This window comes from Lepisosteus platostomus, chromosome 4 (assembly GCF_059453375.1).
Source record: "Lepisosteus platostomus isolate fLepPlt1 chromosome 4, fLepPlt1.hap1, whole genome shotgun sequence".
NCBI lineage: Eukaryota > Metazoa > Chordata > Actinopteri > Semionotiformes > Lepisosteidae > Lepisosteus > Lepisosteus platostomus.
Genome location: NC_142614.1, coordinates 7,515,164 through 7,528,796, shown reverse-complemented (window position 1 = coordinate 7,528,796; position 13,633 = coordinate 7,515,164). Strand labels below are relative to the sequence as shown.

At 47.7% G+C, this 13,633-nt stretch overlaps 1 protein-coding gene and 1 non-coding gene across 2 annotated transcripts; both read right to left on the bottom strand.

The window, feature by feature from the left end:
- Positions 1-1,245: 1,245 nt before the first annotated feature.
- On the bottom strand, positions 1,246-8,428 carry LOC148672359 (claudin-15-like). The gene is made up of 5 exons (XM_088628029.1): positions 7,685-8,428; positions 5,332-5,496; positions 4,029-4,110; positions 3,264-3,371; positions 1,246-2,975 (listed from the first exon to the last, which is right to left on the bottom strand). Exons 1-5 carry the CDS (start codon positions 7,899-7,901, stop codon positions 2,879-2,881), a joined length of 669 nt encoding a protein of 222 aa, XP_088484155.1. The 5' UTR covers positions 7,902-8,428; the 3' UTR covers positions 1,246-2,878.
- Positions 8,429-9,239: 811 nt separating this feature from the next.
- On the bottom strand, positions 9,240-9,312 carry trnav-uac (transfer RNA valine (anticodon UAC)). The gene has a single exon. It is a non-coding gene; the product is annotated as a tRNA-Val (tRNA).
- Positions 9,313-13,633: the final 4,321 nt, after the last annotated feature.

Here is a 13,633-nt window from a genome sequence, read left to right as displayed (position 1 = left end):
AACAGGCCACCATCTGCTCTGAAAACATGTCCGTGTTTGACAGGATGCCGCAAATCAAGAATTATTTTGCTGTCCGTGATTCTTATGACGAAATGAAGAGAAAGGTTTGGGTGTCTGAAAGCTACGGTGCTCTAAATAGCGGCCACAGAAGTATTTCAAGTGCTGGGTCGATCGAAAAAACATTCAGCTTGAGAAAAGACTGGCGGCGATTAAATAAATGATTACACTTAATTTCTTGGACGTTCAGTCGACAAAGACATCGCGTTAAACTCGGTCAGCAGTCCCCGTCCTGGAAAGCGCTGTGGCTGTAGGTTTTCACGTCCTATGGATGTATGGATCTGGATAAGTTGGTGTGTGTTGGTCCAATTAAGCCACTAACGATCTGATTCCAGTCGTTAAAAGCCCAACTCGAGTGAAAACCCGGAGACACACCGGCCCCCCAGGATCAGGATTTGGGGATTCTGGAATTAGTGTACCGGCTTACAAAGCGTGTTTAGAGATCAGCAAACCGCATGGAAAAGTGCAATCTCTGCACACAGTTTTCCCTTTTCTGCAGTGAACTCCTTTTTTGCAAAATATCTATACAGGCCAATAAAACATTATAATCAATCTATAAATATCTGATGGAAAATCTTACTGTGCTGGCATGGTTCCTGATACAGTTTTCATTTTCAGAGCGGAACTGTCCTGAAAAATACTGTACTGGGAAGAGTGGGGTCATCCCAGGACACTTTGTTTACAATCGGCCCTTTAACAGATGCACAAAGACAAGACTTACACACAGCCACAATACACAAACTAATCTAACACAGAGCCACACACACAAATATATCACTTACACACAGCTACAAATACACAGACTAATATTACACACAGCCCCACACACACACAGACTAATCTTACAGACAACCATACACACAAAGGCAAGACATACGCACAGACACACACAAAGACAGGACTAACACACAGCCACAATACACAAGCTGATACACAACCATGCACAGAGACTCTTACACACAACCACACACACAAAGACATAGACACACACACACACAAAGACAGGACTTACACACAGCCACACACAGACTAATCTTACACACAACCACACACAAAGTCAACACTAACACACAGCTACAAGCATGCACATTAAATTTATATACAATCACACTCATAAAGATAAGACTTACACAGTATATGGTTACACACACTCACCCAACGCTAAGAGACATTAAAGGCAATCACGAGTAGATTGTAAAAATAGCATTTATTTAAGAAACAATGCAGAATATCTAAAACAGCAACAATAAAATCAGAATGAATATTGCTCAGCACATAATCTGAAAGTTTCTCCAAAAACCAGCCTGCACACAGAGACCCTGGGACCTATCAAAAGTGCTTAAGTACAACTGTGTCATTATAAACATCAAAAGTCATGCTTTTGACAAGCCCTGAACAACATTACCACATCCTGCTGTGTTAGTGTATGCTCCTCTCTGTGCTCTGAGTTTTGTCTCATAAACTCTGTTCCTATCTCCCCAGTGCACTGCGCAAATTCTGCAACAGCTGAACAATAAGGCTGTGTGCTCCCGGGTCTGGGGTAAGTGGGAGTCACAATGCCTGTCCTGTCCTTACGCCAGAAACTACAGAACCCTTCACTGGAATGTCCAGTGTGACGTTCCAGTTTGCAAGTGCTTCATTTTCCAAGATGCTTTCCTGGAGAGTCATCACGAATCCGCATCAGCATAAGACCTGCAGAATCTGCTAATGAGGATGCAATTAAGCAATTACTAAGTTTGATTGTATAATTAAGGGGTCACTTGAGGTCAAGACTGGAAGACACATTGAGCCCTGAAGTCCGCTGGTGACCCCTTGTGTGAGATTGATGGGCAGGTTACGATGGAGGTTGTTCTTACAGTACTATTAAAAAAGCTTATTGAAACTCCAGGCAGGTTAGCTTGTTATACATCACTGCGTAGGGATCTGAGGTTTATTTGGCAGTGCCAGGGCTGTCCTGCTCCAGTCCCAAAGAGCCTCGAACCAGCAGCTCACATAGAGTTCTATACAACTCCTGGAGAAATCCACTAACTCAAAAGTCAATAATGAGATCAATTGGGTCATTAAGAGCTTGGGTGGAAGGAAAGGCTGAAGACACTGCAGCCCTGTGGAACTGGAGCTGTGAGGCCCTGATCTACTTCCTTTCTCATTCACACAGACCGTCACGAGCACATCAGCACACGAGAAGGGCTACAAGGAGAAGAGGCAGTCTGGGCCACCTGCCAGGTCTGATCGCTCAGCAGACAGCCAATGGACCCTAAAATCAATGTTATGCTAACTGGGCCTTCGGCACTCAAGACGTTTCGCGAGTTGCCAAAAGGAATCGGACAAAGTCTTCAATCCCACTTAGGGACCAGGAGCTGGGGGCCGTCAAATGCTTGTCGAGCGCGGCTCGTATTCAGGAAGCCGCTGTGCACACAGAGGGTGCACTACCCACGTGTGGGAGCTCTGAGTCGCTGGAGGCGATGGTGATGTGTGTGGGGGGGGAGGAGGAGTGCTGAGATTCTAGAGGACTGCTGATGGGATTCTGGGATCACAGAGCTAAAGGGAACTATCTGATGACAATCGACAGAATGGCCTCTTCTCTCTCGGAGCCTTTCCTACATCCGAGAACCAAAAGTTTTAGGACATCCACCCCTACGCTCATGGTCCAGGGTTGTAGTTTACTCTGATTATTGCCTTTCTTTTCCATCTCAGCCACAAGTAAACGTGCTGGGAAGCAGGAAGAATGCAGTTGGTTTTTAGAGGCGTCGGCGCTGCTGTTCGGAGCCATCCAGAGCCATCCTGGGGTTCGGGGGTCCCTCCGATCTCTCCCGTCCCTCATTCACACATAGGCATTCCTGTCGTACTGGCTGGGGGCGTCTCGGTGGGCCGCTGACCCCGAAACCACCGTCCCCCTGTAGGGCTGGTAAGGGTATCCACTGCTCCCAGGAGAGAGAGGAGACAGAGAGAGCCTGAGTTAGTGCGAGAGGGAGACAGACACTGAGGCAGCTGGGGGGAGAGGAGACCAGGCGGGGAGCATAGAGAGAAAGAGAAGGGTCACTGCCGGACACACTGCTTGTCTCCCGCTGCCCAGAGATATGGGGGTTCAGTCTTATTAGCTGTTTGAAAGCTCATCCTTCCACAATCCCTGCATTTGAGCTCATATGCAAGGCTGGACGCTTCACGCATGTCCAGGCTAGACGGAGAAACCAGGCTGAAGAACTCACACTTTCTCCTCGGTTCCCATTTTGCAGGCAAAGAGCAGGCAGACGCCCCCACAGATCGCCAGCATGGCAGAACTCCACCCGATGTACAGGCCATCGCCGATCTCGTACCTGAAAACACAGAGGCGCGTCACACGTTAGCGCAGGTGCCTTCGGTTCTGTGCTGGCGGGAGATATGGCACTTGCACCCCGGTACCAGGAGATGGCAGCATTGGACCGTAAAAATATGTTCATACAGGCGCTTGCGGATGGGCGTCGGCCAGATTTTGCTCAGTTTGAGCATTCGATGAGGAAATTATTTGATTTGATTATGATTATTATGAAATCCATGTGTAACCAATAATGAAAAAATCAGACATGCTTTTTTTCCCCCAGTCCCGAACCTGTGAGATATTTTAAACAGAAATATTTTAATTTAATTGAAAATCGATCCATTATATGGTGGAAAATGTCAAATTAATTGAACCACTAAATTAAAGTCTCAATGTACATGAAGGGATCGATAAAGTCACTGGGTTATGGGTTATTACTCTCTCAAGAGGCACAGACTACCTCCCCTGGGTCTGTAAATGTCGTTTCCCACAGGGAGCAGCTCTAGACCAAATTCCCTGCTACTACTTGGTCTGGAACAGAAGTATTGAACTTGAATCTGATGGTTAATGACACTCTTTTTCTTTTCCCTTTTCAGTTCTTCATATTTCCAAAAATTACTTGCATAACAGCTGTCACCACTGATGTCCCCATGATGTTTCTTGCGGTCAGACTCACTTTGTCCCGGGATAAAATGGGTCAAAGAACTCCTGCGTGATGTTGAAGGCGTACCAGGATACAGAGATCATGGTGCAGAGACCTGGGGACAGACACAGGGCTGTTATTAACACTGCCAGGGGACAGACATAGGGCTGTTATTAACACTGCCAGGGGACAGACACAGGGCTGTTATTAACATTGCCCGCAGACAGACACAGGGCTGTTATTAACACTGCCCGGGGACAGACACAGGGCTGTTATTAACACTGCCCGCAGACAGACACAGGGCTGTTATTACACTGTGGGGCACAGACACAGGGCTGTTATTAACACTGCCCGCAGACAGACACAGGGCTCTTATTAACACTGCCTGCAGACAGACACAGGGCTGTTATTACACTGTGGGGCACAGACACAGGGCTGTTATTAACACTGCCAGGGGACAGACACAGGGCTGTTATTAACACTGCCCGCAGACAGACACAGGGCTCTTATTAACACTGCCTGCAGACAGACACAGGGCTGTTATTACACTGTGGGGCACAGACACAGGGCTGTTATTAACACTGCCAGGGGACAGACACAGGGCTGTTATTAACACTGTGGGGGACAGACACAGGGCTGTTATGAACACTGCCAGGGGACAGACATAGGGCTAATATGAACACTGCCCAGGGGCAGACACCGGGCTGTTATAACACTACCCAAGGACAGACACAGGGCTGTTATGAACACTACCCAAGGACAGACACAAGGCTGTTATGAACACTGCCCAAGGACAGACACAGGGCTGTTATGAACACTGCCCAAGGACAGACACAGGGCTGTTATGAACACTGCCCAGGGGCAGACACAGGGCTGTTATTAACCCTGAAACGTGTTTTCTTTCTTCTCTTTTCAGCATGGAATAAACCTTTAAATTGTTCCTTTACTCCCTGTAGACACACAGTTATTTTCAATAAATTTGCTGAGGCTGGGGGTGTTTAGGGTATTTTTTCCTGACCTGGGCAGAAGTGTTAATGTTTTCCCGGTTAATGAAACAATAGAAGTAAAGAAGGACGATGCCGACTGGGGGAGGAACAATGCAGTCAATGCAGCTTCTAAACCATAGATAGGGATATGATGACAGATCTTCTAAAAGAGGCCCCTAACCACTTGACAACCAACCAAGTGGCAGCTCACCCGGCGCTGAAGCCAGCACTGCCGAGACCTGTTCGGCCCGCAGTGCCCCTGACTGTCCTGTTTTCCCAGTAGTTTCTGCTCTCTGCACCAGTGCCCTGCGCGATCTCCTGCCCCGCCCGGGGCCCTGGCTCCTTCTTACCTTGCAGCAGGAAGAAGACGCCGCCCAGGCCGGCCAGTCGCCCCTTCAGCACGTAGTTGTCGCCTCCCAGCTTGGTGCACTGCAGCCCGACGATGCCCGACACCAGGCCTAAGGCGCCCATCACGACAGAGACGATCATGAGAGCGCGGGACGCCTGGATATATCCTGTCCAACCACAGGAAAGCGCGAGCTCGTGAGCCACGGGAATGACGGGTGAAATGAAGGAATAATCCGACGCAACAGTAAATTAACGAACGGATGGCCGGTCGCCCGCTTTCACCAAAGCAAAGGCAGAACCTCACACTTTTCGTCTACCGCTTTCTATCAGTATAATCGATTTGACGCGATGTTTTTTTTTTTCAATTTAACTTTCAAACACGCACAAATTCGACCGTTGAAGACGGTTCGGAAACTTCACTGTCCCATTGCGATTGAGTGGGTGCGAACACATCTTGTGACGCCGAGTTGAAAATAAGGAACGGATTGAAGACAAACCCCTCACTGCATCGGCTAGAGCCGATCAGTTCCATAGAGGGAAATCGATCACCGATGTCTGTGTTGAACTGATCGCCGTCGTCCGTTTTATAACTCGTGCGATCGGGTGGGGCTTTGGGACACGTAACCACCAAAAATCAATCTGACGGGGTCTCTTGTTGCACACTCCCACAACTCTTCGAGTAAGGAGGAGGAGTACCGCCGCCTGGCCTCAATCTGAAATACACATCCTCATTGTTTCCACTCAGGGCTTCTTGTTCACGTTTCGTTGGTAAAGCTAATGTCTTTTGCTGGGTTGCCTCACAGATCCTAATGTCTTTATCTAAACGACATGCTCTGGTATATCTCGTATAGACGCACTCATAGCGGTAACAGTGTTTTAAGTTGGACTGTCTAAAAAGAAGACACTGTTGGGCTCATGTAGTTGCCAGGGATAATATCTAGATGTACTAATGTATAGCGTCGCCGTCATTTATAATCTGTACAGTTAGTATTAAACACGACACGCATGGCGTCCATAAATTAATCCGTAACCTCGGAGCCCTGAAACATATTCGTTTTCCTTTACATGTCCATTTTAATATGCCACTAAATCAGCGTCTTGAGCATTTCATTGAAAATTAACAAGATAATGGTTAAGGTCAAAGAAATCACCCGATGATTTTATATCTCGATTTCGGGAGTTCCGCGTTGGCGTTAAATTTGATAATTTTGCAAAATCACATTATCCCGTCCGTCACAGAGCGCGTTTAAAACCCAGCCCGTCATATACAGCACGCAAATTCCACCTGGACAGCTAACGCCCATCAAAGGGCTCCGATGTCCTTTTACATTTCGAAATCTCCAAGGACGACGGCATAAATTTGAGCATTATCAAGAGCGTTCGTCATTTTTAACAGCGTGTTCAAATATCTCTCCAAAAGACATCTGCAGAATCTTTATGGCTTGTAGATACAGCTTTGCGGAATTCGCCCGCACGCTAATAAAACTACTTGTTCTTCAGAGTCCAAATTGGCCTAATTCCCCCCAGAACCCTCTGTGTCCTCCGGGAATTTTAAAGCACCGAGCTAAAGTTGCGTAGAAACGTGGACTACCGCACATAACCTCTTGAAATCGTCAATCGCTTAGAGAAAAGCAAAATTGCAAAATGCGCAATACGCGGTAAATAATCATCACGATTAATTTAATCCGTACCATATATAAAATATATGTTAAAGTGGTGTTTTTGAAGCCATACCATTCTGCATGTTCGCTGAACGCAAATAAAACATCCCTTTTATTGTTTTAGGCAGTAAAATCGGGCACGCTATATCATTCTACTGTTAGAATGATACTCTACTCTACATTCTATGTTAGCGCCGCATTATACAATAATAATTAAGAAAGATCTTTAGTTCATACGTTTCGTAAGTAGCCAGTTCTGAGCAAAACGTGTAATTAATTAGACAGCAGTATAAAAGTAAAGTAATACATTAATAAAAGCAATTGCGGATTATAACACCAATGGTATCAGAATAATTATTCTAATTAACAACTCTGCGATTACTATTGCCTAGACTGCTCCTTTTCTATATTAAAAGCTGTACCGCCGCCGCTACTGGTACTGTTGGCCACCAGCGCTTCTACACTCCTACGGCTCCAGAGCCTGTATGTTTCAACAGCCTCGCCGCGTTTTGGTGTTAAACCGAACCGTTAACACAAGGCGGGCAAAGTCAAATGGTATCTTGTCTTCTTTTAAACGAAGCACAGAAAGCCCGCGCTCCCTTTCCGTTAATTCTGTGACCGCTGAAGGAATAATCTACAAGCTCACGGCGGGAAAAGAAGAGGGATATTAGTGCGTCGTGTGGTGCGAGTTTACCGGACAGGGCGAGCAGAGACGGAAACTCTCGGCAGTTGTGGACTCCGGTCGAATCCGTGGCGCAGGACATCCACAAGTTTTCGTAGATGGTGGAGGTGGTTATAACGTTGCCGTCCACGGTCGACACCTTCCAGTATCGATTGGGCAGCGCTATCCCGACCATTATCCAGCCCAGGAACCCCAGCACGTAGGCCAAAACCTCCACAGCAGCATTCATGACTGCGGGCAGGCAAGACTTTTTGCTCCGTCGCGTTTTTCGGTCGGTTTGCCTGTGCTGCCCGCAACCCGTGTCTTCTCACGGAGGAGGTCCGGACTGTTTGCTCAGATCAATAACAGTCTGATGCCGTGGGGACTGTATTATCGATGCTTTACGGTCCTCCTCCTCATCTGCCGACACGCACACACACACACCTCCCCCTTTCCTTCATGGAAAATTTACAGGTGTTTTGCGGAGAGAAGAACGCGATGGAGTCCAATGTTCAGAAGAGCAGCGCGTCCTTCAGCTTTGATCTCCGAGAGAGTTTTATCAGATACCCCGATACCGGCTCCGGGGATTTAACTTTTAACCCCATCCTCGCCTGCCTTGGACGCGGCGACGTTCCGGCGCGGATCGGGAGCGTTTCTGGCTAAAAGTGACGACGTCGCAAACGTAAAAACCTACAAGAAGCACCGACGCTGTCAGAAATGATTTAAGTTATTCATCTGAATCACAAAAATATAAAAGTTCGCCATTACATAGGGTAGTACGATGTGCCTCGAAAATGTATAACAATAATAATTTCACATTATTAGACAAATGATCATCCGGAAGGACAATCGCCTGTATCCATTTATTATAGGAACAAGTAATAGGTTTATTCCATGCTGAAAAAAAGAAGAAAGAGAACACAACGTTTCGGCCGTGGAGCCTTCTTCAGGTGTGACACCAGGGTTACACCCCTTGTTACACCCCATTTTCGAGAAACACGCTGGGATTTTTAATGACCACAGAGAGTCAGGACCTCGGTTTTATGTCTTATCTGAAGGACGGCACCTGTTTACAGTATAGTGTCCCCGTCACTATACTGGGGCATTAGGACCTACATGGACCACAGGGTGAGCACCCCCTGCTGGCCCCACTAACACCTCTTCCAGCACCAACCTTAGTGTTTCCTAGGAGCCTCCCATCCAGGTACTGACCAGGCTCACACCTGCTGAGCTCCAGTGGGCTGCCAGCTGTGAATTGCAGGGAGATATGGCTGCTGGCTATTTAAGATAAGATCAGATAAGATAAGATCACTTTATTGACCATATACAATTTCTTGCATGAGGAATTTGTCTTTTCACATTTCCCAGCTTGCTCTCAATGAGACACACAGACAGGGAGAGAGAAGCCTGGGTTCAGAGCGCAGGGTCGGCCATTGTACAGCGCCCCTGGAGCAGCTGGGGTTAAAGGCCTTGCTCATGGGGCCCAGCAGAGTAGGATTCCTCTGCCGGCCGTGGGATTTGAACCAGCAACCTTCCAGCCACAGGCGCAGATCCTGAGCCACAGAGCCACCGCCCCAAAAGAAGATCGTGGTCCCACTGGGGCTCGAACCCAGGACCTTCTGTGTGTAAAGCAGACGTGATAACCGCTACACTATGGAACCACAACCAAAACAACCTCATAGTGACAGCTAGGTGTCAATACCCGAGCCGAGGCATAAAAGGCACACCCTTAAGCCATTCCGCCACAGACATAATCACGTCAACGTAGTAAAACAAACGATTTCAGAATCAGCAGTTACAACTGCAGTTTAAACGGTGGACAGGTTGTGCCAAACTCCTGCAGTCCACCACTAAGGCCTCATTAAGAACTCTGTGTACAATCTTGGATCAGGGTCCCCTGGGTAGAAACGGTATTGCTGCTGTAGAATCTGTATGGAAAAGAAGACTAAGACACACCCAGGAGGATGTCCTCGGACAGGCTGAAGAACTGAAGGTTTTAGTTTGGCAGAGAGGAGACCAGAGGACCAGTTCCAGGTTACTATGACATCATCCAGATTGGGCTACACACTGGGGGTGGAGGGGATCCCCATTACCCCATTAGGGGATGGAGCGGTGGCACTATAGCTAAGGATCTGTACCTGTGGGTGGAAAGTTACCAGCTCAAATCCCCTGGCTGGCAGAGAAAGCCTATTCCGCTGGGCCCCTGAGCAAGGCCCTTAACCCCAGCTGCTCCAGGGACGCTGTACAATGGCTGACCCTGCACTCTGACCCCAAGCTTCTCTCTCCCTGCCTGTGTGTCTCAAGGAGAGCAAGCTAGGGTATGCAAAAAGACGAATTCCTAATGCAAGAAATTGTATATAGCAAATAAAGTGATCTGATCTTATACCTGTAAAGCTATACCTGAAAAGCGCTATATAAGCTGTTCTTATTCTTATTATTAAGCTCCTAAGTGCCAAGCCAGTAATTAGACTCGACAGTCTGCTCTCTTCTGCACGTTCTCTTTTTCACGGTCTTTGTGGTTACGGGTGACCCGGAGCTGAGCCCAGATTCGCGCCGGCGGGCTGGGTGAGTGTCAACTTCAAACAGGGGAACCGCCCTCGCGTCTTCCCTCGGTGTCCACGGCCGCCGCGGAGCACGCGAGAGGACGGGCGCTCGTGAACGCCGCCTGCGCGCGGGGGTTCTCGGACAGGTCGCGTTCCCAGAACCCAGAACCGCTGAGGAAGACGCGTGCGTAACCGGCCAAACACGGCGTCTGTGTCGGCGGAACATGGGAACTGTTAATATCCGACTACTGCAAATACCAAATTTGTGGGCATCGGATTGATCACTTCAACAAGGTCCTTGTGCTGGCAAGCTTTGAACTATTTTTTCCCCGCAATTATTCACCTTCACACGTTCTGGGGAAGGGATTGTTTCCATTCTTGGTACTTTTTGTGTGTATACAGTACACCTACACCGACGGCAGTTATTTACGCACAGAAAAGGGAGAGTAACGTCTCAGCGGAATTACATAGCTGTGCTGAAAAGAAGAAGAGAATGGATTAATTGATTTTCGAGGGAAAAAAACATCCCACCTCAAGATGAGTTTGCAAAAGTTACCTGCAACACTATAATAATTAAATATGTAGTTCAGGTGGGTAGCTACGTCAGCATGCCTAGGCTGCAAAGGAACAAATAATAGGTCTATTCCATGCTGAAAACAGAAGAGCGAAAACACAACGTTTCGGCTGTGGAGCCTTCAAACGTCGTGTTTTCTTTCTTCTCTTTTCAGCATGGAATAAACCTATTAATAATTTAAAATGTTAAACCGGATACGTGGCTGTCCTCCAGAAAACCACCAGAGGAGAGGCACCTGTTCCTGGACAAGAGTGTGCGGCGATTGAACGGGACAATATCGATCCGCACTCTCTCCCTGCCGACCTCCGGCTGACGTCGCTACTGCGTTTCCCCATCTTTCTATTCCCCCACCCTTTTATTTCCTTTCCTCATTGTTTCATTTGTTAAACATTACCACACAATACAAAGTCTCTCATCATTCAAACATTGTGCAGGTTCAAGGAGGAAATCGGCCAAATATTTTCGGCGCGGGCCCTCCGTGAAGAATTTCCTGCCGGGCGGAACAAAAATAAACACCGCGCTTTATTAAATCTCCGGGAGAGCTGCCGTCGACACAGTGACCCAGCAACCCGGAGCCGAGAAGCTCATAGACTGTGCTCCCCCAGAACCTCCCCGAGCGCTTAATCATGGCACCGAGTCCATTAGAGACTCAATGAGCCCCGGTCCCCACCGCTTCAGAGTCCCAGCCTTGTTATCAGTCGGGATTCTAATAAAACAAAACCTCGCAGCGGAACTTCTCTTTTAAACCAACAGGTTTCTGAAAGGCTGTGGAGAATATATCTCACCGATCCCACACCAATCCTCCGTAAGGAAGGTGAGGGAATAACAGCCCTGGATTCACTTATAGTCTCCTCTTTCACTGTTTTGAGGACTTTATAATACTAAACTTTCAGCATGCGTCAGCATGCGTAGAGTGCAAAGGAACAAGTAATGGGTTTATTATCCCATGCCGAAAAGAGAAGAGAGAAAAAAACGTTTCGGCTGTGAAGCCTTCTTCAGGTGTGAAACGTTGTGTTTCTCTCTCTTCTCTTTCCAGCATGGGATAATAAACCTATTACTTGTTCCTTTGCAGTCTAATCTTTCTTTACGATTTTCTACGGTTCATCAGGCAGTAGTCCCAAAGGCCAGTAGAGCTGTTTTCCTTAAAGCAGGTGTCTCAAAAATGCGAATTCACACATTCAAGTTTCATTTAAAAAAAAACAACTGAGCTTTCAAATAAACAATTAATTTTACTGCACATAGATGAGATTGTTTCGTAATGCCCTTTCATTCACTTCACTGCCTAAAAAAACCAAAGGAGCCCGAGTTGATGTTTTACAGTACAAAGTTAATTAGATAATCAGAGCAGCTGTAGAACTAAGCGCTTCAGTGGAGAAAAAAACAGAGGCCGCCAGGCAGTGCAGGAATGGAGTTTGTGACCCCTGGTTACGGCCAGGCATCAGCACCTCCTCGACACAGGAAAAGGTCGTATTTGGCAGAACCGAGACTACAGCATTGTTCCCTGGCACGCAGTTTTTATAAACAGAAGCAGAGTCCAAGGACACCAACTGAGAGCCAGGCCAAATAAAGGAAGTACAGTAGAGTAAGTGGAGTTTGCAATCCTGGATTTAACTCGGGCAGAGACAGGCGCGTGGCCCTCCTGTTGTCACACGTTGGCCCCTGGCGTGGCCCCTGGTGTGGGACAGCCGCTCACTGTGTGTCGGGGAGGAAGGAAGCTGGGTGGCGTTCAGTCCGAGCACACCGCGGGTCTCGGGACTCATCCTCGAGAGAACGGCAGGTCTGCGCTCCGCCACAGCCCACGAAGAACAGGGAGAGGGTCCAACCCCATCCTGAAGCCTTTAGGACCGTCAGTTTTCAAGGGCTGTTTTTTTTTCCCAGATCGTGGTTGGGCTGGATGGGCCAAATGGCTGCCTGGCTCTTTGGTTTATCTTATTGTTGTTTACAACAGCCACTGCAGGCCAGGGCAGGTGCCCAGATCGCTTTCCTGCTGCCACTCTTTGCAATCATTGTGTAAATTCTGAAATCCCGTCGGGCTCAAATTTGTAAGCTAGGAATCTCAGAAGTCATTAAAACGCCATACGAAAGGCTGAGAAAGGGAAAGCAGGTCACATTAGCTGTCTAGGGCCTGCTCTTGATTTTTGGATTTTTTTCATCCGAGTGTTTTTCTGGGGTAGGCAGCAACAGAGTTCAAGTAGGGAGCTACGTCAGCATGCATAGGCTGCAAAGGAGCAAGTAAAGGGTTATCCCAGGCCGAAAAGAGAAGAAAAAAAAACAATGTTTCGGGTGTGCAGGCTTCTTCAAGTGTTTCCTTCTTCTTTTGCTTTTGCAAATCTGAAGAAAGCATGTCTCAGAGGGGGAACAGGAGCCGTGTCATTTCAAGAAGGACCAGCAGGTAATTCATCCATTACAGTCGCTGGCCCTGATTGATCCAACCGTTTGTTCAAGTGGTGAGGGACTGATATTCAAGAAGGAGCCGCAAAACACGCAGGACTGTGACTCCCTACGACAACCAAAGCCCTGCCACACAACGCATATTAATGAAGGGTGGGGAGCGGGTGTGAAATTTTTCCCACCGTTACGAACACAATGCTGTTTTCAGATCCCACGTCCACACGGAACCTCTTTGAAATCCTGCCCACTTTACAGCTTAAATAAAAAGCAAAAATCACGTATTTATATTAGACTTAAACATTAAAGGTAACGGCCTTTGTGACTCACAAGGCCTTGGGAAACTAAACAAAAAAAAAACAACAGGTCCGCGTTGTGATCTTTGGCTGAAGGCAAGGCGAGGCCTGGCTAATTAATGAACACCCCTGACAGTTCGTGCAGCCGTTCAGCGGCTGTGTGTGAGAACCGAGTGCCGGG

Bases quoted from the DNA above. Each gene is read 5' to 3' on its own strand.
- LOC148672359 (XM_088628029.1), bottom strand. From the start codon at position 7,901: ATGAATGCTGCTGTGGAGGTTTTGGCCTACGTGCTGGGGTTCCTGGGC. The intron at 5,497-7,684 runs GTAAACTCGCAC...GTGGTTGGACAG, and splicing joins GTCTCTGCTCGCCCTGTCCG to GATATATCCAGGCGTCCCGC. The intron at 2,976-3,263 runs GTGAGTTCTTCA...TCCTGGGAGCAG, and splicing joins ATGGGAACCGAGGAGAAAGT to TGGATACCCTTACCAGCCCT.